We start from the raw sequence: 25,120 nt of genomic DNA, 5'->3' as shown, positions 1-25,120 counted from the left end.
GCCTCACTTTCCCTCTGTTTAATCAAATGCCCCCCCCGCCCCCGCCTGATGTCACATCCGCTCCCGGCCCTGCTCTCGCGGCGCCCGCCTGCCCGCCCCTCCCCTCCCTCCCTCCCTCCCTCCCTCCCTGCCTTCTCCGCCCGATCCCCCGCGCCCCTCTCCTCCTCCTCCTCCTCCTCCTCCTCCCCCTCCACCTGCTTTCCCAACTTTTGGCAGCGGCGGAGCGGAGACCGCCCTTCCGGGCTCGGCTGGCTCTGCTTCCCGCCAGCCTCTTCCCGGCCTGGGAGCCACGGCAGGGCAGGCGGGCGACGGAGAGGAAGCCGGGTCGGGGGAGCCGCGCCCGCAAGGATGCCCTCTGCCTCCAGCCGTCCCGCCTCGGGCTGCTAAACCGCCCGCCGCCGCCGCCGCCGCCACCCGAGAGCCCGCCAGCGCCTCCTCGGCGGGGCTGCGAAGGGAGCCGGGAGCGCCGAGTCGCCTGAACCGGAGGACGCGGCCGCCGCCGCCGCCGATGCCCGTGGCTGGAGCCGCCCGCCGAAGCCATGCCGCCCGCCCGCAAGCTGCTCAGCCTTCTGGTCCTGCTGCTGATGGGCACCGAGCTCAGCCAAGTAGGTGACCCCGCCCGGCCCTGGGGAAGTTGGGGGCCCGCTAGCGCAACCGCCGGCCGGAGTAGCCGGGACGCTGTCCGTGGTGCTGAACGGCGGGCCGCCCGGTTTCCCCATTCGAGCAGCTGGGTGGGGTTTGGGGAAGGGGGACCCGGCCAGGTCGGAGAAGGGGCAGCGCGGGGCGCCCCCCCCCCCCACCGCCCCAGCCTTCCCCTCGCTGAGCCCCTTCGTGGCCTACGTGGGGAGAGTGGCCGGGGGTCTTCCCGGAGAGCAAGGAAGTCTCTTCCGGGGCCCCGGGCCTCCCCCCTCCCCAAAAGAACCTTCCTTGGACGGTTTCCCTGGGCGAGAGTTTCCTTTCCCGGAGGGAGGGAGGAGCTGGCAAGGAGGGCAGTCTTTGCAAGACCTGCTCTGGCTCGCCCCCAGCCCTCCTCCAGTGGTCCAATGCGGAGGCCGGTCGGTGCGCTCCTTTCCAAGGGGGGGGGAGGGGGAGGCTTCAGCATCCTTTGCTCTGCCTGGAAGCCCAAAGTGGCCTTGAGACCCCTCCGCTTCTTTCCTTGCCCGCCTTTCTTTTGCCCTGGTTGGCCTGAAAGACGAGCGGGACACGGGCTGCTAAATAGGGGCGAGGGGGGAGGGGGAGAAAAGGGAAGGGGTTACTTGCCTTTGTTTTGCTATTTTTGTCATTGGGAGGGCAGGTGAAGCCTGCTGGCTGACTGCAATCACTGTTGGTATTGTGTGTGTGTGTGTGTGTGTGTGTGTGTGTGCCGCACAAGGAGAGAGGGGGAGAGCAGCTATTACTCCCTGCCCAGAACTGCGCATGGGCCAGAAGTGGACAAAGCCCAGGTAAATGGACACAGCTTTCTCCTGCTTGCCCTACAGCTTTGAGGTGCCTTTTAGCCCCCCCTCCACACCATCCCAGGCTGGAGAAGAGCTCCTTGATGAGGGAGATCATTCCAGGGACCCTCACATTGCCTGGCAGTGTCTCTCCCTCCCCCCACACTTTAAGTGGTCACCTTCCTGCCTGACCAAGGCAGCACCTGCATTCCCCCCCCCCCCATATATTTTCCCCAAGGGCAAGAGAGCCGCTTTTGTTCGGCTCTGCTTTTCCGCCGGACACACAACAAAGCGAGTTGGGAAGAGCGGCAGTGACAGTGGGGAGGGGTTCAAGACAGAACCCTCCCTCGGGCTCCCCCCAGAATGTGCCCAGTTGGGTGAGAAGCTTGGCTGTTGTGGAGGTGAGAAGCCCCCCCCTCTTTCAGGCTTCTCACCCGTGGCAGAGAGGACGCTAGCAACACAACCACTGCGGCTGTTTGACAAACCTCTCGCTCCCTGGATGCAACCAGAGCTGCATTTCCATTGACAAGAGGCTGAGCCAGGCTGAGCTCACCCAAAAGTCCCAAGGGTGCTGTGTGAAAGAGCAGGGGAGCCAGTCCCATTGGGGGAGGGGCCTTGAAAGCCTGGGTTTTACTGTTTTCCAAGTCACGCAGAATAAAACGGCCACGTGCTTACAAGAATCTTCATGACAGCCTTGTAGGGTAGACCGTGACATCTCTTTGCCCCGTGGGGGAAGAGCTCTCTTGCCTAGTTCATCTTCTGAGAATTTCCGGCTGAGGCATAACTTGAATTAGGAATTTTTTGTGGGCTCAAGGTTCATCCTCTAGTGTAAGGATGCTACTGTGATTGACAAGGACAGTGGAAAAATGGGTTTTACGCAGGTGTGCCTTTGCTTTGCTTCCTTTCTGGAACAAAACAGCCGAATTCCGCTTTCCTTTCTTTTAAAAGCCAGTTTGTGAACGTGTCAAAGTTTCTCGGAAGTTGACTGTCTGGAATAGACAATCTGGGGGTTTTACCCCACATGCTCCTGCCTTTATCTTTTCAGAGAAAGAGGCGATCCCACATCCTCCAGGAAGTCTGTCATCTTCAGTCAAAATGATTATTATTTTTATTTTTTTGCTTCCTTTGAAATCCCTGAGATTTTTAGGCTAATCATCAACACCCAAATCCACCCAACATTTCACTTGTGGCCAGAATGTTGCTTCTGTAACTACTACATGCCTCAAATAATAAAACCACGATTTGGAAGAGGCTGAACGAATAAATGGGCTTGATGATGGGCAGGGTAGAAGGGAGGGAGGGAGGCAGTGCCTAGAGTGGTTCTGCTTTTGTGCTCCTTCTGATCTTGGCATTCGTTGTCAAGCTTTGTTCTGCAGGCAGCAGTTGGAGAAGGCCCATGGGAAGGTGGGGCTGGGGCTGGAGGAAGCTCAAGGGTGAACCCTTTGCTTTGCATGTAAGAAACCCCCACTGGCTCCCCCTTGACAGGTGGTGGGAAAGACCCTTCTACATCCAGGACCCCCATAGACAAAACTCATCTTTCTACAGTCCAGGTCCTGGACTTGTGCAGCAAAAGGTGCGGAGGTTGACTTAAGAGGGTCCAATCCCCTCTTCCCCGTCACTCTGAGGAGCCATCATCTTCATCATCCCCATGACTGGTCAAGTCTGCTTAATTTGGTAATAATCCAGAGGTTGGATGCTTGCAACATCTGGAGGTATTCGGCCTGCTGTGATCATTCATCTCTGGGAAGAGTCACCCCAAGTGGTGGTGGAATAGAAGAACCCAGAGGGGCTCCCCCCTGGTGCCCCTGACTTGGCTTTGATGCTTTGAACAGCCCAGCTTGGACCCTCCCCTCTGGTACCAGGAGTTGGCTGGCATGGTGCCCTTTCTATTCCTGTTCATTGGGTTATCTTGACTCGGAGGGACAATCTAAGAGGGGTCATGTTGATCTTTAGATCCTTATTTTATTTCTCCTACTTCTCTCTGCGATCCATTGCTTTGAATTACCATTTTCTGTGGACTGGGCCTCCTTTTGTTTCACTTCAGCTGCTTTCGAGTTGGGACACTTGCAGCATCAATGCACACCTTCCTTCCTATCACAAACATTCAGTAGCAAAGCCCAAATGCACAGAGATTTTAAATGGTACCCCCCAATAGCAGATTGAAGTTACAGCCCGATGCCATGCCATTCCCAGATGGAGGGAGACCTAATCCCAGATTCATGGTGAAGTTCAGAAAGAAGGATGTAAACAGACACAAAAGGCAACCATGCATATGAAGCCAGCAGAATAAAAACCCCAGGCCGGAGCTGGAAGACAAGCAGTTGCTAAGAAATCAGTGTTGCCCCACAAGGAAGATCTCATCCTTTGCAACCCCAGGATGGGCCGAGGGAAGAGTGGAGAATGTTGGGAGATGGCAAAAAGATGGATATGTGGTTTTTGTCAATAGTGGCAATGCCAATGACGCTTGGAAGGATTGCGAAGCTCCAGTTGGACATCTAACTAGTGGAGGTTACTGGGATTGCAGAGTGCCCGTCCTGAAAGATTGGCACTGATTCCAATTACTTTGTGAGATCAGTTGAAGATGTTTTAAACCCTGTTATCTATCCATATCAGGGTCCATTTCCTCCTCACGCCCTTCTCTGGGCCTTCAGATCTGCTTCGAGAGCTCCTTTAAAAGAACCCTTGCTATCCAAACACCCGGCAAGTGCCGAAGCTCCTACTGACCCTGTCTCACTTAGGTGTGGGTTGTGGGCCTCCCCTTAGAATGCCTATGAAATGACCTCTTTATTGTGGATTTTGCATGTCAACAACTGTCCTTTTCCTTGCTTTTTAAATCTTGCATTGTTTTCTTTATTTTAAAGTATACACTGCCTTGGGAGTGGTCTGTACAGTTGCTACAGAAAGATGGGTAATGGACAGATAGAATTTTAGGGTTAGAAAGAACATTGGAGATTTTCTAGTAGACCCTCTGATTGATCGCTTACTCTTTTTGCTCACATTTAAACCTGAAATGGTTGTCAGGGCTGTTGAAATAGAAACCTTTGGCAGAAGCTTCTGAAGATGAAAATGTTGGTCTGAGATTGGAATGGTGGGAAATTGCAGAACATTTGCACTCTGGGTTCTTTGTTCTTTGTGGAATTCTGTCCATACTCAGGTTTTGGGTGGTTTCCCTACCACCGCAGGGACAGAAGGTGAGATGGCCACTTGGAGGTCTGTGGGATGTCTCTGAAGATCGGACTGGTCTTTAAGTTGCTGGGTTTGGAGGACCTTTCCAGTTCTGAACCCTTTGGGTCAGCCACAAAGCCCTTCCTTTGGTCAGAGGACATTTGCAGTGCACTCTTGAGAGGGCAGGTTCCCTGAGATCCTACGACTGGGATGACCGCATCGGATCAAACAATGGGGCGCACAGCCAGAGCCCTTCTCCAGAATTTCACCTGTGTTGATCTGAGCCCTGAAGGTCAGATTTCTTCATTATGGCTTTAAACACATCCTGGGTCCTTGTTGTCCGAGACATGATTGGACAGGCCTTCCACAGCCCGATTGCTCCAAAAACATCCAGCCACATTACTCATCAACCCCAGAGGCCACACCAGTTGGGAATAATGGGCTCTCCAATTCTATGAAGCTGGCCTTTGACACCGCCAGAGGAATTTGGGGAAAGCAGGATTAGAAGAATTAGTCATGAGTGAAACACCTCGGCAACTTGTAATTTAGTCTCATGACTTACTATGGACTGGCAGCCTGAAAGCTTAAACTGATTATGTGGGGTTGTAGCAGAAAAATCAATAGCATTCAAATAGCTTTTGCAAGTATTGGGGCTACATTATTGGGTGTGAATTTTTAAAAAAATCACCAATAACTGAAAGTTTTGCTATAGCATTATCACCTTCATTTGAAATATGGGAAATAATGTTGGATAAGAGGAAAAAACAAAAAATAGATGGTTACAATGTCCTTTTACCTTAGGACAATCATCTGAAAATCAAAGGTCAACCAACTCTGAAGTCAACAACTTCATGTTTGGTATAAATACGAAAATGCTGACCGTCTGCTGCACTGGCTCATTTATTTGCGTTTTCAAAGAAATTCTGTTTTGCCCTTTTGATTTGTTGAGCCAATTCTTCTGACTCTATTAAATTTAATTTATGTTTAATTATCTCCATTTAAGTGTTGTCTTTTGTGGATCTCTTTGAAGTTCTAACTCCAATTTCTTGAATTCTTCCCTTAGCATCATACCCTTAGCATCATTTTTTCTCTTTATTCTTTTTAGCCATATAGGCAGGGGTGAAATCCAGCAGGTTCTGGAGAACCAGTAGCGGAAATTTTGAGTAGTTTGGAGAACCGGCAAATACCACCTCTGGCTGGCCCCAGAGTGGGGTGGGAATGGAGATTTTGCAATATCCTTCCCCCAGGAGTGGGGAGGGAATGGGGATTTTGCAGTATCCTTTCCCTGCCATGCCCACCAAGCCACGCCCACCAAACCGGTAGTAAAAAAAATTGGATTTCACCACTGCATATAGGTTATAGCTAATCCTCTGAAATATGACTTCGCTGTATTCCATACGTTCTGAAGAGGTCTTCTCTTTTATTTTCTTTAAAGAAAAATTCCAATTTTTTTTACAGCAGTTTCTATAAATTCTTTCTCTTTTAATATAGATTGGTTTAATGTCCGCCTTAAGTTCTTCTTTGTTCCTCTCCAAATCGGCTTTATTGGATTATGGTCTGCCCAGTTTGCCTGTTGTTCTTGTCCCAAGGTTGGAGGAGAAGTCCTTAAGGACACTTCAGCTAAAGTTGTCCGGACCCAGGCCCAATTCCCCCTCCCTCGGTGCTCTCATCTTGTGGATCAACCGCTGTCTGATTACTGCACAAATATTTATTTATTAATTAAACTTTTATGCCATCCATCTCCCCAACCACTTGACTCTGGGTGGCTTACAACCAGGAGTGGGATTCAAACATTTTAGCAACCGGTTCTCTGCCTGGTTGCTGGGTGGGCGTGGCCTACTTGGCCTCCTGCACCGGGGGGGGGGGGCATTTTTACCCTCCAAGGCTCTGGAGGTTTTCCTCGAGCTTCCGGGAGGGCAAAAGTGTCCTCCCCCAGGCTATGGAGGCCCTCCGGAGGCCAAAAACGGGCCCTTTTCCAGACTTCCAGAACTTCCAGGAGGCCCATTTTTCACCCTCCCAGAGCCTCCGCACGGGCCCTGCACTTACCTGGCATCCAAAACAGGCCGCGTGGAAACTCCTGGGAGAGGCGGAGTGGGGTGGGCGGGGCCAGCCAGTCCTTGCAACTACCAGTTCTGAATCCCACCCCTGCTTACAGAGTTCCCTTTGCAGTGAGAAGGGAACATCCTTTTCCCCCAGTGTGGCTTTCTGAAACTCTGCAGGGGCTCCTTTCCTCTTTTGTCTTCCCCATCTGGCACATCTCCTTCTTCAACCCAGCTGGATCGCAATTCCTGCCTGGTTCTTTAGACGAATTGCAACCCAAGGCCAAATTAGCCTCTCCAGCGCTAACCTTGGATGCTCCCTTCCAACAACAGAAGTTTCACTGAGATATTTCATTGGAGAATGAGAGATTTTTTGCACATCGGTTCTTGTGACAGCTTCAGAAACATGACTTTGCACATCAATTCTTACCACGCATTGGGGGCAGATAGAAGAGTGCTGCGCTGGCCTAGAGGTGGAGCTCTCGCCTCACAATCAGGAGGTGGTAAATTCAATCCTAGGTAGAGGATATTTCTCTCTCTGGGCACAATCTGCTGAACAAAAACTCCGCATTGGCGACAGGAAGGGCATCCGGCCAGTAAACACTCAACTCCATTCAGTTGCCTAGACTCCACCCCGCAGGGAATTAATGGGGTCGTTAAAAGAAGATGATGATTGGGTGCAGATAGAACAGGCAGACCGATCGTTTCGGTCTTTCTGATATTAAATAAGGAGCCCCGCCCCCCTTAATAAAAAGGGAAGGTGGTAAGGGGGGAGCTCCTGACACAGTGTCAGGAATCACTGGGACTCTTCAGAAAAGCCTTGAGGGGTGAAGTCCAGTGGCCGTGCAAATCCTGAGAGAGATCCTGAGAGAGAGGTGAGGATGGTGGCCATTCCTCATGAAATAGTGGGGGACAGAATCACCCCAACAGCTACTTGCCTCTCCAGACTGAAGGATGGTAGGCCGAAAGTTGCCTCCCCTGTAATCTATCATGAGTTTCCCTCCTTCTCCGCCATCTTGGATTGCCATTTGTTAGAAATGGTGTAGAGGGGCGTGGGGGTCGGACTAGATGACCTACAAGGTCCCTTCCAACTGTGTTAACCTGTTAAATATTTTTGGTTGTTACTGTCCCCATCCCCAGCAGGTTGTTTGGGACCCTCACCTCTCAAGCCTCCTCTCTCACTTTTTTTTAAAAAAATTGATTTATATGCTGCCCTTCTCCGGAGACTCAGGGCGGCTTACAATGCGTTAAGCAATAGCCTTCATACTTTTGTATATTTTATACAAAGTCAGCTTATTGCCCCCACAAACTGGGCCCTCAATTTACCTACCTTAGAAAGGATGGAAGGCTGAGTCAACCTTGAGCCTGGGGAGATTCGAACTTACAATAATTGCAGACAGCTGGTGTTAATCACAATGCTATCAGTCTGCTGAGCCACCAGGCCCTTGTCCTCCCACTCACCATCTTTGGTGTCTGATATTCCCACCACTCTTTATATGGCTGGGGTTTGGGAGGAAGAGCAATTTCTGTTGTTTAGAGCCTCCAATTAGCTAGTGCCTCTTATTGCGCTTCGTAATTCATTAAAGGAATCTGAAATGATATAAAGCCAAGTGAAGTAATCAGGCCTTAATTGTCTGATTTGTTAGATTCATACGGCATCTTCCCTTCAGGACCATCCGGGGTCTCTTGGGCCATTTTTACACAAAACCAGCTTCTTACCCCCCTCCCCACTGGGATGGGGAGGGTGAGGCTGCCCCAGGGTCCCCAGGCAGCTCCTCTGGCTGGGAGGGGTCTTCACTTGGGGGGTTTTGAGGCTGGACAACTCTGCTAAACCTGACCAGCCAGTCAGCAAATGTCAGGCTGGTATCTTTTTCGCTGACCCAAGGATGGCTGCAGGGCAAACCCCCCACCCCCAGCGCTGTGCTTCCTTTCTAAAGCTTCCTCTCCAGATAGAGTTTTTCTCCTTTGTTCTTTATTTTTAGGAGCAACATTCATCTGTGATCAGACTAAAATGAGACCAAAAAAATAACACCTCAAAGGAGGGTGTTGCATAAATCAAAAGCACAGGTGGGAACTCTTAAGAAGGAAGTGGGAGAAAGAGACCCAAAGAATACAGTGGTCTCCATGGAAGGGGCCCAAAATGTCAAAGCTTTGTCCCTGACCCTTTTCTTCCACTCAATTGTGTCTGATTCAGATTAAAGGAGTTGGAAGGGACCATGTAGGTCATCTAGTCCAACCCGCCGCATAAGCAGGAGGCCTACATCATTCTGAGAGGCTGCTTGCATAAGTCCCTGCAGTTTTCTTGGCAAGGATTTTCAGAAGGGTCCTTCTTGGGGCTGAGAGCGAGGACCGGCCCAAGGTCGCTCAGCTGGCTTCATGGCAGAACTAGAACTCAGGGTCTCCTGTTCTCTAGCCTGATGTCTTCACCACGACACGAAAGTTGTTCTTGTCTCCTCTTTAAATCTCTTACTAGAGCTGGGCGAGACAATCTGGCCCAAAGTTATCCCACATTTTTTTACTACCTATTCGCCCAAACGGGTAGTAAAACAATGTTTTTAAAAGGTAAAAAAAGATTCTGATGATTGAGCGGCACAGCTGTGATTGTTGGAGCCTCTTTTTTTACCTTTTAAAAGCATTATTTTACTACTGGCTCGGGCGAATAGGTAGTAAAAAATGTTTTTAAAAAGTAAAAAAAAAAAAGGCTCCGACGATCACAGCTGTGCCGCGCGATCGTTGGAACTTTTTTTTTACTTTTTTAAAGCATTTTTACTACCTATTTGCCCGAGCTGGTAGTAAAAAATGCTTTTAAAAAGTTTTTTAAAAGGTTCCCACGCACGCCACAGCTGATCACCCTCCACCCCGCGCGCTGTTCTACTTACCTTCCCAAGCCTCCTTTTGGTGCGTACTGCATGTGCAGGCACGCTGCTCGTGTTTGGTGCACACTGTGCATGTGTGCACACAGTGTACATTTTTTTTTTGCTTTAATTCATTTGGTGCATGGCGCACATGTGCGGCCAGCGAACCGGTAGTAAACCAGTTCAGAATTCACCACTGGTTTCAACAGGCAAAGTTGAGAAATAGGAACCCAGGAAAAGATGTGCCTACATCAAGGTGTTCCTGGCAGGAGCAAATTGTTGCCTCCATGCAGATTCTGAATCCCATTTGCCCTGCAAATCTTGGTACTCCAATTAAATTCATTTAAAATGAGCACAGTGCCTTTGGTAGAGGAGTATCCATATACGTCTGACAAATAAATTAATTAATCCAGTTCAGCATCCTAGAATAAATACCATGCAAATGTAACTATTCATGTCACCCAAATATTTACGGATCCAGTTCTGGTTGACTTATTAAAAAAAACCAAACTGCCTTTGTTTTCTTAGAGAATAATTTGGAGCCACAATTGTAGTGTAATTTAAAAAAAAAATACCAAACAAGCATCATGCATTTGTTTAAAAAGGTCTTACCAGGAATGCAAAGTGCTCAAAATGGAAAACTGATCGATTGTGGGAGGCTCTTGGCTGGAGTATCATTGCTAGAAACAAAGAGATTTTAAAGCCAGAGTAACCCATTTAATAGTACATTAGGAAGAGAAGGAAAAAGAGATCATTTTATTTTTTTAAATTAATTATTTTCTTATGATTCCACAAAATTGGGCCCACAACAAAACAGATTAGAATGGATGTTTAAAAACAAAAAAGTAAGCAGGATTTCCTTCTGTGGGGCTTATTGGGAATAGAGAGGGGCAGAGTCATTAAGAGAGCCCCCCCCCGGGATTTAGTTCAACTTTCCAATCTCAACCACAAAATATTGCCTGTCGGCCTCCCATCGAAGGCCTGAGCTTCCAAGTCCAAAGGCACCAGGGGGCGAGGTCCTTTTTAACTAGCATGTTTTTTTAAAAAAATAATTAAATGTGTTTAACTTATCCTGCCTTTATTTTTTTTAATCAGCACAAGACAGTGCACACACCCAATTTATTTATTTGTATCCCACTTTTATTATATACTCAATGCAGGGAACATATCCAACACACCTTCCTATTTTCCCCACGAGAACCCTGAGAGGTAAATTGGGCTGAAGGGATAGTCGGTCCAAAGTCACCCAGCTGGCTTTCATGCCTAAAGCAGGACTAGAACTCACAGTCTCCTGGTTTTTAGGCCGGTGCCTTAGATGCTACATCAAACTGGCAATAGTGTTTCTGTGAGTGCATAGGAGCCTAATGTGCTTGCGCGCAGCGTTCAAAATACAGCAATTTGAAGCTCAGCTGCTTACCTTCTCTTTTTACTGTATTTTTTGAATAAACTAGCCAAACTGGCAATATTCTTATGAAAACCAACCCAACCCAATAATCTCCAAATAAAAGTGCTGGATGTTTGCATTCTAACTGTCCCCTAAATCAGTGGTGAAATCTAAAATTTGTTACTACCGGTTCTGTAGGCGTGGCTTGGTGGGGGGGGTAATGTGACTAGGTGGGCGTGGCCTTTTTTTTTTTTTTTTTACTTTTTTTACTTTTAAAAGCATTTTTTTCTACAACCTCTTCAGAAAAAATGCTTTCAAAAGGCTCTGACAATCCCAGCTGAGTTGCCTGATCGTCAGAGGCTTTGACAATCAGGCAACTCAGCTGGGATCGTCAGAGGCTTTTAAAAGCATTTTTTCTAAAGAGGTTGTAGAAAAAATGCTTTTAAAAGCCTTTGACGGTCCCAGCTGAGCCGCACGATCATCAGAGGCTTTTTTTTAACTTTTAAAAGCATTTTTTTGGCTGAAGAGGTTGTAGAAAAAATGCTTTTAAAAGTTAAAATAAAAGCCTCTGATGATTGTGCGGCTCAGCTGGGCATGGGGGGGGGGCAGGGATTTTTGCTACCGGTTCTTCGAACCACCCGCCACCATCGCTACCAGATCAGGCAATCCGGTCCAAACTGAGAGCATTTCACCCCTGCCCTAAATGCCCCCAAAATAATCGAGATGCTCTGGGAAGTGAGTGGAGACCCTCCAGGCTCTGGGCATTTGGGACTAGCCGTAATGCAGATGTCCCTTCAAAGTTGCAAACAGGCTCCCCCATAGACACTTCCCAAATAAAAGGCTTGACACACAAACACACCCATCCCGCCCTGGCCAAATTGCTCTGGATTAGGCAATGCGAACAGTTCTTCAGACTCAAAGGAAGTCCCTTTGAGGCAAAGCCTGTTATGAAGAAATTACAAGGTGGGCGTAGTTTGATTCACAGAAATGCTAAGCCCCTGCTCACATACGCACCCCATCTTTGATCCAAACCACAGTTTTGCTTAATGAAAGCTCTGGCCACAATAGCAATAGCACTTATACATTGCTTCACGGTGCTTTTACAGCCCTCTCTAAGCGGTTTACAGAGTCAGCCTCTTGCCCACAACAATCTGGGTCCTCATTTTACCCATCTCGGAAGGACGGAAGGCTGAGTCAACCGTGAGTCTGGTGAGATTCGAACTGCCAAATTGTAGGCAGCCGGCAGTCAGCAGAAGTAGCCTGCAGTACTGCGCTCTAACCACTGCGTCATCAGGGCTTAGGTTCCCACATCACTCTGAGCCATTCCATCCCAGCAACTCTGGTTTATAAACTGGCAAGCACTAAGCATCTTGGTCACACCTGGGTGTGCAAGAACTCCATCCCTATAGCCCTCCTAACTCATTATCTGCAACTCCCAGAGTCCTGCCTCTTCTGGCTGCAGCTGCTCAGAGGTGTAATTCAAGAGCACCTGGAAAGGAACAGCTCAGAGCCACAAAGGAAAGGCAGCTCAGGTCTTTGGGGCTCAGAGAAAAGGGAAGAGGGACTCCTCGTTTTCTTCTTGAAGTGGAAGCTACAAAGGCTAAGAAGGGTCAGGAACCCCCCTTGGCAGTGGCTGGTTGCAGACCAAATCGCCTTGCCTGGAGCTTGTGTCTCTTGAGAAGGAGGGCAGCTTCCCCGACCTCTTGCTGGGGCTCCGAGATCTCATCTGCCCTCCCCCCTCCCCCAATTCTCTCTGGACTTTTCTAGCTGCCTTGGGAAACAGGGTTTTTTTTTTTTTTTTGCTGAGTGAGGAACAAGAGAGACTGGGGTTAGTCTCGGGCCAGAGCCAGAGCCAGAGCCAGAGCCCCCGGTATCAAGGAGATAACCATGCAGCATTTCACTAGCATCAGTTTTCAGCATGAAAAAAAAAATTGGAGGAGGGGGCGTAATTTTCAGCCTTGGGTCATTGTTTGCAGGAGTTCTCTGTGTTCAAGCATTTACAATTTCTGGTGGCAAGCTGTTCCACTGATTAATTGTTCTAACTGTCAGGAAATTCCTCCTTAGTTCTAAGTTGCTTCTCTCCTTGATTAGTTTCCACCCGTTGCTTCTTGTCCTGCCCTGTGTGGGGAATAGCTTGACCCACATCTTCTTTGTGGCAGCCCCTGAGATATTGGAAGACTGCTATCATGTCCTTCTTTTCATTAATAGCAATAGAACCTAGACTTCTATACTGCTTCACAGTGCTTTCCAGCCCTCTCTAAGCGGTTTAGAGATTCAGCCTATCACCTCCAACAATCTGGGTCTTCATTTTACCCACCTCTGTGTTGCTCTTCTCTTTGTAGAGTCTCAACATCTTTTTCGGCTCTACAAGATTTTTGGCTCTACAAGTTTCATTGGTGAGTTTGAAAACTTGTCCTGACAATGTAGCTGCACATGTGGAGGCAAACGTTTTTTGGGGATCCCACCCCCCAGGCAATTCCTGGGTCTGTTCTGCATTCCTGGAAGTGAAAAGCATACTGCAGGGTGGCATTTTGTTTGCAATGCCCGTTGTAAATTTATTTTTTAAATTAAATTAATTTGTGTGACTTAAATTAATTAATGTATTAATTAACATCAGGTAAGACAGGTACCAGGAAGGTACCAGCTCTGTTGCAACCACAGCATCACATAAATTAATTTCACCTTCAGGACAGGAAAATTTGTGCAGATATTTGGAATGAAAAAGGTCTGAAGTCCATTTTCCTCCACATCTGGCTCTTTCAGGAGCTGAAAATCCTCACCCCCTCTGAATACAAGGGAAGGGATTTTTCCATATATTTTTAAGAAAAAAAAAACCCTAAGCTGGAATGTTTTGCCTTCCTCGCTTCTGTCCATCCAGCGTAGTTGCCTCCTCCTGAGGCCGACCCAATCCCAGGGCTTCTCTGCCCTTTGAAAACCAGGAGGCACCCAGGGCTCCACTCCTACCAGAAGAAAAATGACTCCTGAAGCTCAGAATTACCGGAGAAAAACTTAATATGAAGGAGAGGAAATCTCAATCTTTCCAGCTGAGGAAGCATTGAGAGAAACGGGGCACTGAGGAGAGCAGTTCAGACGTGTCAGGAATGACCCCGAATGGAGTTTCTCAGCTTCAACAACCTTTTAGTGGGTGGAATTCCCAGAATTCCCCAGCCAGAGTTGAAATCGTCTCATGTTTGAATTCCTGGGGTTGAGAAACGCTGACCTATAACCAGTGGTGGGATTCAATTTTTTTAACAACCGGTTCTGTGGGCGTGGCTTAGTTGGGGGTGTGGCTTGGTGGTCAAGTGGCCGGTGGGCGTGGCTAGCTGGTCATGTGGCCGGTGGGCGTGGCTATCTGCATAGGGACTACAGAGGGCTGAAAAAAGTCATTTCTGACTGGTCCTCGCACTTTTGACCGGTCTTCGCACTTATGACCATCCTCACATTTATGCCCGTTGCGGCATTCTTAACAACCGTGTCACTCATTTCACAACTGCTTCTCTTCATCATGGTGACAAGATAGGGCAAAATCATAAAATGTGAGGACAGTCGTAAGTTCGAGGACTGGTCAAAAGTGTGAGGACCAGTCAAAAATAACTTTTTCAGCCATCTGAGTAGTCCATATGCACAAAAGGACTACCCAGAGGGCTGAAAAAAGTGATTTCTGACTGGTCCTCGCACTTTTGACCGGTCTTCGCACTTATGACTGGTCATCATTTATGCCCATTGTAGCATTCTTAACAACCGTGTCACTCATTTCACAACTGCTTCTCTTCACCATGGTGATAAGATAGGGCAAAAACGTAAAATGTGAGGACAGTCGTAAGTTCGAGGACTGGTCAAAAGTGCGAGGACTAGTCAGAAATAACTTTTTCAGCCCTCTGAGTAGTCCATATGCATAAAAGGATACAGCAATAGAGAGGGATGAAGGAAGGGAAGGGAAATTAGAGTAGGAGTGAGGGTAAGAGAGGGAGGAAGAGAGGAGGAGAAGGAGAAAGGAAGAGGAAGTAGGGAGGAGAAGAAGAGGGTGAGGAAGAGAAAGTAAGAAGGAAAGAAAAGAGAGAGGTGGTAGGTTTGAGGAGAAAGATTGCTGTACAATAAAAAAGATGAAAGGGAAGAAAGCCAACCCCAAACAAATATAAAGATATTAAGATAAAGAATGAATCGTTAAACTTTAAAGAATAAAAGAGAACACATATGAATAAATAACAATAATTAGAAACACACATACAAACATACAATGTATTTTCTTTGAACAGAGTATTTGGCCGGTTCACAAATTTAAACAGTGTTTAGTCATTTCAATTAAATTTACAATTTCTATATTTCCTTTTTGCCATAGTTATTCCTCATCTATTTTTGTAAAAAACCAATATTACCCTTCATCTTCATCTCTAATCTTAATCAAATTCAATTTTTCCCTTCTATTCTATATTATACCCCTTCTCATTGTCATCTATTTTTATATCCATCCTCACATTGGTTAATTATGTAATATTACAGTTGTTTAATATAAATTCAACATTTTAATATGAATCAATTAGTTATATAACTACCTTTTTTGTATATTAATCAATATGAACATGAATATTCCAATTATTTCCATGCAATCCAATTTCTTACAAATCAATTAATGATATTTACCAATAATAATAAACCAAATAATTTCCCCCATATATTCCTCCAAACCACAACTTAACCATTTCTGCTTTCAACACAATATACAATTAATAGTATCTCAATTATTACAATTCCCTAGTTAAATAGAGCTTTTTTTCTTTTGTGTATTAAAATCTCCTCTTTTTCCCTAAATTTCCGGTTGTTTGCACCTACCTTTTTTGGTGAGGAAAAAGAAAAAGAAATCTCTCTCTGCCTCATTTTGCCACGTTGCAACAACAGCAAAGCCAACAGCCTGATTTACTTTCTGTTTCGTTTTTCAGCATAGCTAGGGGGGAAAAATCAGCACTCTTTGCAAGCAAGCAGCAGAGCCCTGAGCAAAACAGCTGAGAGCAAATCAGCTGAGAGTCGGGAGCCGATCTAAGCAAGGGCTAATTAGCCTATGCTGAACCTCCACGGGCCAATAAAATTACAAAAAAACACCAAACCCTTTGTTAAATTGCTGGTTCGCCCGCCCCTCGCCCACCACTATTTATTGGCAATAAATAGTGGTGCAGAGGGGCGGGGCAAGGGGCGGGGCGAGCCAGCAGTTTAACAAAGGGTTCGGCCAAACCTCCTAGAACCGGCAGAATCCCACCACTGTCTATAACCTTGTCACAGGTGCCCACTGAATCCCTATGTATTTTTTGACCACTGAAATCCCCTCTCTTAACAAGAGACATTGGTGGCCAAACTGCTGGATGCCCCCCCCCAAAAAGAGCAAGTGACATCAACTGGTTAATTTTCAGAGAAGCATAATGCCCCTTTTAGTTAAAATATCCATGTGGGAATAGCTATTTTGAAGAGCCCTGCCTAGTGGCGCAGTGGTCAGAATGCAGTATTGCAGGCTAATTCTGCCAGCAGTTCGATCCTGACCGGCTCAAGCTTGACTCAACCTTCTACCCTTCTGAGGTTGGTAAAATAAGAATCCAGATTGTCGAGGGCGCATTATGCTGACTCTGTAAACTGCTTAGAGAGAGCTGCAAAGCACGGTGAAGTGGTACACACTGTAAATCTAAGTGCTATTGCTATTTTTGGGGACAGTTTGTACCCAAACAAAAACGGAAAGAAAAATGACCAAAGAATGGAGAGGAGAATAATGGTGGGAAAGACGGGGGGTGGGGAGGGAAAAAGTCAGAGATGCCCTAAGCCTGCCTTTGAATCCAGAGTCATTGCCACCTCACAGGGACAGCTCCCTTCTGTCTCCCAAAGGAGTTCAAAGCTGCAGGTCCAATTTATCTCCCCGATCAATTCCCTGAAGGGGAACGGGAAAAAACGAACAAGGAACAGGCTGCCTTTGCTACTGAGAAATGGGGACGGGCTGTCTGCTGGCTCCGTGTTTGCAAATTAGACTAAAGCAGGCATATTCTAATGGCATTTCAAACGCCTAACAGAGAGCCACCTGTTCTCATTTAAAATAAATTGTCATTTCCCGAAAAAGAGGGAGGGAGGGAGGGAGGGAGAAACGTATCCACCCACTCTGCTTTCTTGTGCGGCCATCCGTGTGCAGCCCACACGGATGCAACTGCCGGTGGATGAAACCATCACAGATTCAGGCCCAAAAAATGTTGTCCACACAAAACCAGGACATATACAAAGTGCAAAGGCGGCTCTGAGGTGTGTTTGTGTGTGTGTGGTGGTGGTGGGGAATGAAGTTTTCCAAGAGGCCCCAGGAAGCATGGGGAGAAGGGAGGGCTGGAGGAAGAGTCTGTCAAGCTGTCTCCCATTCTGAGCAGAAGCCAAGGGAGCCCCTGAAGCCGCTCAGCCTCCCCGCTTTCATTCCGGACCAGTCCTGGTTTCCTGGAGGGGGACCCAGACTACAACTGCCCAAATGACCCTGCTCTTTGACCAAGAGTCAGGCACTCCAAGTTCCTCTGCTTTCCATATGAGCCATGGTGGCGCAGTGGTTAGAGTGCAGTACTGCAGGCTGTTTCTGCTGACTGCCTGCAATTTGGCAGTTCAAATCTCACCAGGCTCAAGGTTGACTCCATCCTTCTGAGGTGGGTCAAATGAGGCCCCAGATTGTTGGGGGCAATAAGCTGACTCTGTAAACTGCTTAGAGAGCGCTGTAAAGCAGTACATAAGTCTAAGTGATATTGGTATTGCTATATAGCTGGCCTCTGTTCACACTGGCTGCCGGATGAGCCCCTCCCTCACAAGCTTCCTTCCAGCCCTGCTCCAACAAGGGGCAGCAAGTGTGTGACTAGAGACAGGGGTCAGTAGGGAAGGGATTAGGATGAGGGTTCAAGTCCTCCCTCCCTGGGGCTTCAGGCCTGCCATAGTCTCTGCCTAACCCACTTCACAGAAGGCAAGGGGATTGCACACCTGGAGCAAAAGCAGGTTATAAATCAACAGATGAGCTAAAAAGGAAAATAACTCTATTGTTTCCTAATTAAACCAACCAAGTAGATTCTAACAGGTGAGCTAAGTGATGAGGTAGCTGTCACAATTTTTCTTTTTTGTATTTTAACTCATGTTTGGTAGCTGGAAAGGTATAGTCACTTGTGTCCTATTTGACTTCTGTAACTTTGAAAATCCCTAATTTTCTTGGCAGTCTTTGAATAAAAAGATTATTCTAGTACCTGGGATATTGGGGGGCATCTTCCTACCTCTTGGGTCCCCACAGTTTCAATCCATAAATGAATGAGAGAGAAGAATCCACCTCTCGGCCAGATATGCAATGTCACACAATGAGCTAGACCAGGGGTGGGCAAATGTGGCCTTTTTACAACCTGTGGACTTCAACTCCCAGAATTCCTGAGACAGCCAAGTTGGCTCAGGAATTTTGGGAGTTGAAGTCCACAGGTCATAAAGGGGCCATATTTGCCCACCCCTGAGCTAGACAAATGCAATGGGTAGTTTGTGTTTCTCCTGATGTGAGAACTCAAACCTAATTGGAGCAGTTTGTCTGAATCCAACCATTATCTTAAGCCAGAAGACTGCTGGATATGGTGTGCTATGTGCACATACCAATAATCCTAAAGGTGCTTTTTCAGGAGGCAATTAGACTTCCTTCTTTTTTCTTTTGAAGACATTTTGCTTCTCATCCAAGAAGCTTCTTCAGCTCTGACTGTATGATGGTGGGGAATGGAAGGATTTATACTCCTTGCAGACAGCTGGTCATTTGCATCCTTTTAGAGGGTCCTTGAAGGACTTGGAGGTTTATCTGTGTCCTCAGGGTCACCTGAGTGGTGCAAATGGTTCAATTTTTCCCTCTGGAAATCCATTCCTACTGCCGCACCATTCCAAGGGTCTTCATCCCAAATTGTATAGTTAAAAGTCTGTAGAGATTCTCCGTCATCCAGGTCAGGGTTGTCCCAAAGGTGCTTTTTCAGAAGGCAACTGGACTTTCTTGTTTTTTTCTTTTGAAGATGTTTTTCTTCTCATCCAAGATCCCCACTATCCTGTCAGAGTTGAAGAAGCTTCTTGGATGAGAAGCGAAAAGAAAAAAACAGAAGTCCAGTTGCCTCGTGAAAAAGCACCTTTGGGACAACCATAACCTGGATGACTGAGAATCTCTACAGACTTTCCACATACCAATCATGTTTCACTATCCCAGATTTAGTTAGATTCGCCTAGGTTCACATGTGGTGTGAATCCAGCCAACACATGCTTAATGAAACAGAACAGAAAGGAGAAGCTCCTGAGCAAACGGAAGGATCTTTCTCAGAGACCCAGGAGAAGAGGCTGAACCATTCGCAGTCAAGGAGATCTCCCCCAACCAAGTGGACAGGGCCCAAAGAGAGAAGCACACTGGTACCCCAGCTGTATCCTATGTTTAACCTGGTTATTGAAGTGATCCCTTTTCTGGGTCAAAGTGCTGAATCATGATCTAACCCAGGAGTCTGGATTAGTACAATGCTACAAAAAACAATCCCCAGTCAAACAGCTTTCCCCTTGAGTGAACACAGCTGTCTTCTTCCTGACCAGAATCAGTGAATGAGAGACTGAAGAGGCTCAGAAACAGAAGATGAGACTTCTCCATCCAGAGACCCTCTGGCCTGCAGCGTTATTTCCCAGTTCCTTTCCCGAGATTGATCAGTGTGGAGGTCTCATCGGTGCCTCCCTCACAAAAGAAGCCAACGTGGGGGTGCCCACAAAGGGCTCATAGCTTAGAGAAGCTGAGAATCACTTCTCTGCTGCTTCTAGGACAGGCAAAAAGGATTCCGTGTCCCAAAAAGTGTCAGGACTTCATTCTCCATCCATTGCTGGAATGGCCGCAGAGGTCATGTTCTCACACCCACTACTCAGTACACCATCTGTGCTCTAAGAGTAAAGAACTCATGACTTCCTGTTGCAACCTGTTTCCCTGGCCAAAGACTTCCTGAGGTCCAGCTAAACCTCTCACCTGCCCAGTCATCTTGTCTCAGGGTGGGGAGGGGCTTCCCTAGTTGCATTAACAGAGGGATACAATCGAGATCAAGGGAGGTACTACTACCACTCTATAAAGCCTTAGTAAGACCATGCCTAGAATACTGCATCCAGTTTTGGTCAAGAGAGGTTGAGACTCTAGAAAGAGTGCAGAGAAGAGCAACCAGGATGATTAGGGGGCTGGGCTAAAACATACGATGAACGGTTGCAGGAACTGGGCAAGGCTGATCTAGGGAAGAGAAGGACCAGGGGAGACAGGATAGCATCTTCCAATATTTGAGGGGCTGCCACAGAGAGGAGGGGGTCAAGCTATTTTTCAAAGCACCCGAAGGTCAGACAAGGAATAATGAACGGAAACTGATCAAGGAGAGATTCAACCTGGAAATAAGGAGAAATTTCCTGACAATGAGAACAATCCATGGAACAGAAGTTGTGGAAGTTTCATCACTGGAAGCTTTCAAGAAGAGATTGGACTGCCATTTGTCAGAAATGGTGTAGGGTCTCCTGCTTGGGCGGGGGTTGGACTAGATGACCTCCAACGTCCCTTCCAACTCTGTTAATCTGTTAATATTACATGGATGTGATTTTGCTGTCCTCCCAGCTGTGGGCCTGCAGTAGCAGTATTGGCTGGGAGATGGCACCAAAGCCCCACCAATCCATCCTGAAGCACCAAGTCAGCCCCTGCCTAACAGCAGCTGGCCTGCAAGGATGATTCTTAAGCTTCCTTCACCAAACACGCCTATCTTGGTTAAGGAATGAAACAGGATCTGCGAAATATGTTGAACCAAAGGGGTTGCCCAGAATCACCAAGCCACGAAAAGCATCATCATTATCATCATCATCATCAAGCACCATCAAAGTTAAAAGCAAACATGTGTGAATTCAGTCACCAGTCCTTTAACATTTATTTATTTATTTATTGGTTTGATTTATATGCCGCCCATCTCCGGAGACTCAGGGCGGCTTACAATGCGTTAAGTAAAAGCCTTCATCCTTTTGTATATACCTGCTTAGTAGGGCTTTTGCCCCCCCCCCCCCAGCGGTGTTCTTTTTTATACAAAGTCAGCTTATTGCCTCCACAATCCGGGTCCTCATTTTATCTACCTCAGAAGGATGGAAGGCTGAGTCAACCTTGAGTCTGGTGAGATTTGAACTCGCAGTAATTGCAGGCAGCTGGTGCTACTTAACAGCACTTTAGTCCGCTGTGCCACCAAGGCTCCTTGGTGAAGCAGAAAGGTGAACATCTTGCCAAGATCTTCTGAACTGGTTTCTTAAAGATGGCAGGAAACATTTCTAGGACCAACCCTCTACGACGCTTAGTTTTTTTGGGGGGAATTTTGGACAGAATCTCTTGTCTTTGACAACTGCTGTGTTTGGAGTAACTCAGTGGTTCTTTAAATATTCAGTTTTTGTTGTCATTGAGGTTGGTACGAATCCTTCCCCAGTATTGTGGGTGGATTGCCGCTTGTTTCTTTGATTCTTGGAATAACATGGAGGGGACCCGAAGGTGCTTTTTTCAAGAGGCAACTGGACTTTCTGGTGAACAAAAAAATCCAGTTGCCTCTTGAAAAAGCAGCTTTCGGACAAGCCTGACCTGGATGACGGAGACTCTCCATAGATTTCTCCCCACTCACCTGTCAGGGCCCCAGTGATGGTTTGCTTGAAACGCAAAGGGGACCTTGTCAAGGGCCCTCAGATTGAACCAGGCAGAAAAAAAAAGGTCGGGATCATTTTGGGGGTGTCAGAGGAGGAACACCAGTCATCAATATCAATGGCTGAATTTTCTCCTCAGGCAAACAGCAGCCAGAGCTGCTCCTTCACTGCAGGCCTCTAACCGTGGCCAGCCTGGTGCTGGACCTTTTCCCCGGCAGGAGACCTCGTCCCCCAGGCTCTCTGGAGGCCCACTTGCTAAGGAGGCGGAGGGGGAAGAGAGGCTGCCTGAGGGGCCACCGGCACAAAGGCGGTGAGGGCAGAGCCCACTCTGGGGTGCTTCGGCTTCTGGCGGGGCTCCTCACGGCCGGTTGGGCGCAGACGCTGTGGTGTGATGTGGTGGGTCCATCTTAACAGCATCATGGGCCCCAGGGCAAAGCAGTGGCCTGGGGCCCCTATGACAACTACTCACAGGAATAAAACTGTAAATGGTTGATTAAAATTAAAGATATATTTGCATGTTAGCATTAATAAAAAAAAATGCAGTAAAATGTAATCGAGATGTTGCTGTATTTATAGGTGCATGGAAGGGTGGTGTGGGGCCCCTCAGGCCCAGGCGTCCATTTCCGGGCGGGGCTCTCGGGGCCCCCGCCCGGCTCGCCCGCCAGAGGGCAGCAAGGAAGCGCGCGAGGCGGCGGGGGCTCCGGCTGGCCTGACATCAGCAGCCGCGCAGCTGGCTGGCCGCCCCGGCTGGGCTCCGCCTCTCAGTCCCGCGCGCGCTGCCGGCGGGTCGGCGGGGATTCGGGGCGGAGCGGGCGCGCGGAGCCGCCGGCTGCCAGATCGCCCATTCCGCTCGGTGCAGCGCTCCCGGCCTCGGGAAGGAGCTCCGGGGAGGCGCGGGCAGCGCTCAGGCGGCGGCCCCGGAGAGGCGGACGGAGCGGACGGCCATGGGCCAGCAGCGGCGGAGCGGCGCTCCGGGCGACCGGCGGGGCGCAGCGTCCGGCCCCGCGGGGCGCAGGCAGCCCGGCTGGGAATGAAGGCGGCGGCGGCGGCGGGCGGAGCGCCCCAGCGGCGGCGAGGAAGGGGCGGGCGCGCCCTGCCGGGACCATGTCGGTGCCGCTGCTGAAGATCGGCGTGGTGCTGAGCACGATGGCCATGATCACCAACTGGATGTCGCAGACGCTGCCCTCGCTCGTGGGGCTCAACACCACCAAGCTCAGCGCCGCCTCGGGGGGCACCTTGGACCGCAGCACCGGCGTGAGTCACGCGCCGCTCCCGGGAAGGGGGAGCCGCGGCCGGCCCTCCGCAGCCATCCGTCAAGGGCCGCCGGCCGCAACCGCAGACCCCCGCGCGGGGCGGGCGGGCGAGGTCCGCGCCGGGAGCGGCGATGCGGGGGGGGACGCCGGGCGGCGGCAGCGGGGAAGGGGGCCCCTTCGGGCGGGGAGGAAAGTGGGGCCGGGCCGCCTCCCGCCCGCGGCCGCAAAGTTTGAGCGCGGGTCGCGTCCTCCGGTCCCCGGACACTCAGCCTGTCGGCCACCGGCGGGCGTCCCCTCCAAGGGGTCGTGAGGAAAGCTCCGCGGTGAAGGGAAGCGGGGGGCGCGCAGTTTCCCTGCCCCCCAAAGGAGGAGACGCCCCCGGGGCAGTTTCAGCCTCCAAGGGCAGCCCCTCCCCCCGGGGCGGGAATCAAGGCCGAGGTGAACCTAAGTGGGCGGGGGGCACGAGGGGGCGGATTCCGGGATGCGGGTTTGTGTACCTGAGGCCGGCTGGGAGGAGGAGAAATCAAAGCTCCAGGGTCAAAGACTTTAGTGTGCATTAAACAAACAGAAAGAAAGAAAAAGAGAACAAAAAATCTAAGGGGCTTTTCACAGATGTCAGATCAATGTGGGGGGGGGGGACACATGGCACCCTTGTGCTTTTCCTGGCTTCTGCTAAGGTCCAGTCCCTCCACCCAGGGAGATGCCCTGTTTTTCATCCCTTGCTTAAGTGGGAGTTATTCATCTAATTCCTCCAAGGGGATTTCAGAGGAAAAGGCGCCGGTTTGGGTGGAGAAGAAGTCTTTTCAGCTACAAGTCATGTATATCCTTATAAACCTCTTACCGGTTGGTTTAGAAAATAATTTCTTTTCAACAGTTTAACATTCAGGCTGTATTTTGCCTCCCGCTCCTTCCCAAGGATGCCAAAGTGAGTTTAACCATATAAAGCTGTTTGGTGTCTTTCGGCAAGTGGGAAAGAGGGAGAAAGGTTTTGGGTGGGCATGAAGAATGACGGGGGTGCCAAAAGGAGCCCCCCCCTCCGGGCACTGAGGGCAGACTTTGGTTTTGGTGATCTGTTCGGACACCTTTGGCCTCCTGGGTTGAGCTCTGTCTCTGGAGCTGAGGGGAGCTGTCCGGCCAGCAGATCAGGATGGACATTGCATGTGGCTGAATCATCATCCCCTCACCCCCACCCCCACCCCTTCCTCTTGCCTTCGCAAATGACCCTCCGTACGCCATGGAGCCATGCTTGGAAACGGAAGGCCATGGCTATTCGCATTTTTGACTCTTGAGGCCACAGTCCTGTAGAGATTGAGGGACATGAAAGGAAACACTGACCGGTTGCTTTCTGGGTCCTGAGCAGAGACATGGCTGTAGCTTGGCACTCTTTGATGGCAAAAGCTCTCCCCCCTCCCCCATTTGTGCGTGAGACTCCTGGCAACTGACAGGAGTGGCCCCTGCCATTTTCTTGGAAAGCTTTTCTGGAAGCATTTTACCATTGCCTGCTTCTAGGGCTGAGACAGTGACTGGCCTAGGATCACCAAGCTGGCTTTGTGCCTAAGGTAGGACAGGAACTCAGCAGCTCTTGTCTTTTGCCTGGGGCCTTCACCACGACACCAAACCGGCTCTCAAGGAATCGGTGGGACTTAAAGAGGTTGGGCAATTTGCCTCTTCTCTTCTCTTGAATACGGTTTATGATCCAAAGTGGACTGCATGTCTGTGGGTGGTGTCAATGGTCCCCCTTGGAAAGCCTGCCAGTTCCTCTGTGGAACACCACTCCAGGGAGACTCTCCCCCCATGGGCAGCAGGGGCACAGGTGGGATTGGCAAGGCGGGCACCCAGCAGCAGGCTGAGAGCTGGCAGATGTGGCTTCCCCTGCCCCAAAGACCTTACAGAGCCAACGGCTTCCTATTTTGGCTGAACTGTGAGATGGCCTGAGCGGGCAAAGACCCTTTTGTGGCTCCATCCCAAATGAAGAAGAGATCTGCATCCTTCAGAAGCTTGCCCCACTCCCCTCCTACAGTGTCAATAGCAGGAAATTGCAGCTTTACATAACAACTCAGGGGGAGTGAAAGTTCCGATGTACTCCGTGATCACTGCGGAGTAAGGAAGGGGATGCTTCAGTTTGCCCAAAGACAACCTGTGAGCCCCAACTTTGCCCCAGCTGTTACAGAGCGGCCCCTCCCGGCAATGAGATCCGTGGGGGGGGGGGGAGAAGCTGTGGGAAGCTGCTGCTTGCCTGCTTGTGCATTGGACATTTGGAGGCACAGATGGAGGTCTGCAGCCCCCACGTAAACACCGTGTGGGTGTTTTTCAT

The 25,120-nt window shown here is 49.2% G+C and overlaps 1 protein-coding gene across 2 annotated transcripts in view; it reads left to right on the top strand.

Annotated features, from left to right (window-relative positions):
* Window positions 1-517: 517 nt before the first annotated feature.
* Window positions 518-25,120, top strand: part of OLFM1 (olfactomedin 1) — a 50,371-nt gene continuing 25,768 nt past the window's right edge. Inside the window, exon 1 of one of the 2 annotated variants that reach the window (XM_070955664.1) lies at window positions 518-605. In XM_070955664.1, the coding sequence (XP_070811765.1) occupies window positions 540-605 (66 nt within the window). In that variant the 5' untranslated portion in view covers window positions 518-539. Of the gene's footprint in view, window positions 606-22,657; window positions 22,808-25,120 lie in introns of those variants that run through there. The other variant, XM_070955663.1, reaches the window with a different exon arrangement.

The sequence above is a fragment of the Pituophis catenifer genome, unplaced genomic scaffold (assembly GCF_029215685.1).
Source record: "Pituophis catenifer annectens isolate HBS135680 unplaced genomic scaffold, rPitCat1.0.hap2 SCAF_17, whole genome shotgun sequence".
Taxonomy (NCBI): domain Eukaryota; kingdom Metazoa; phylum Chordata; class Lepidosauria; order Squamata; family Colubridae; genus Pituophis; species Pituophis catenifer.
This window is presented reverse-complemented; position numbering and strand designations above follow the sequence as displayed.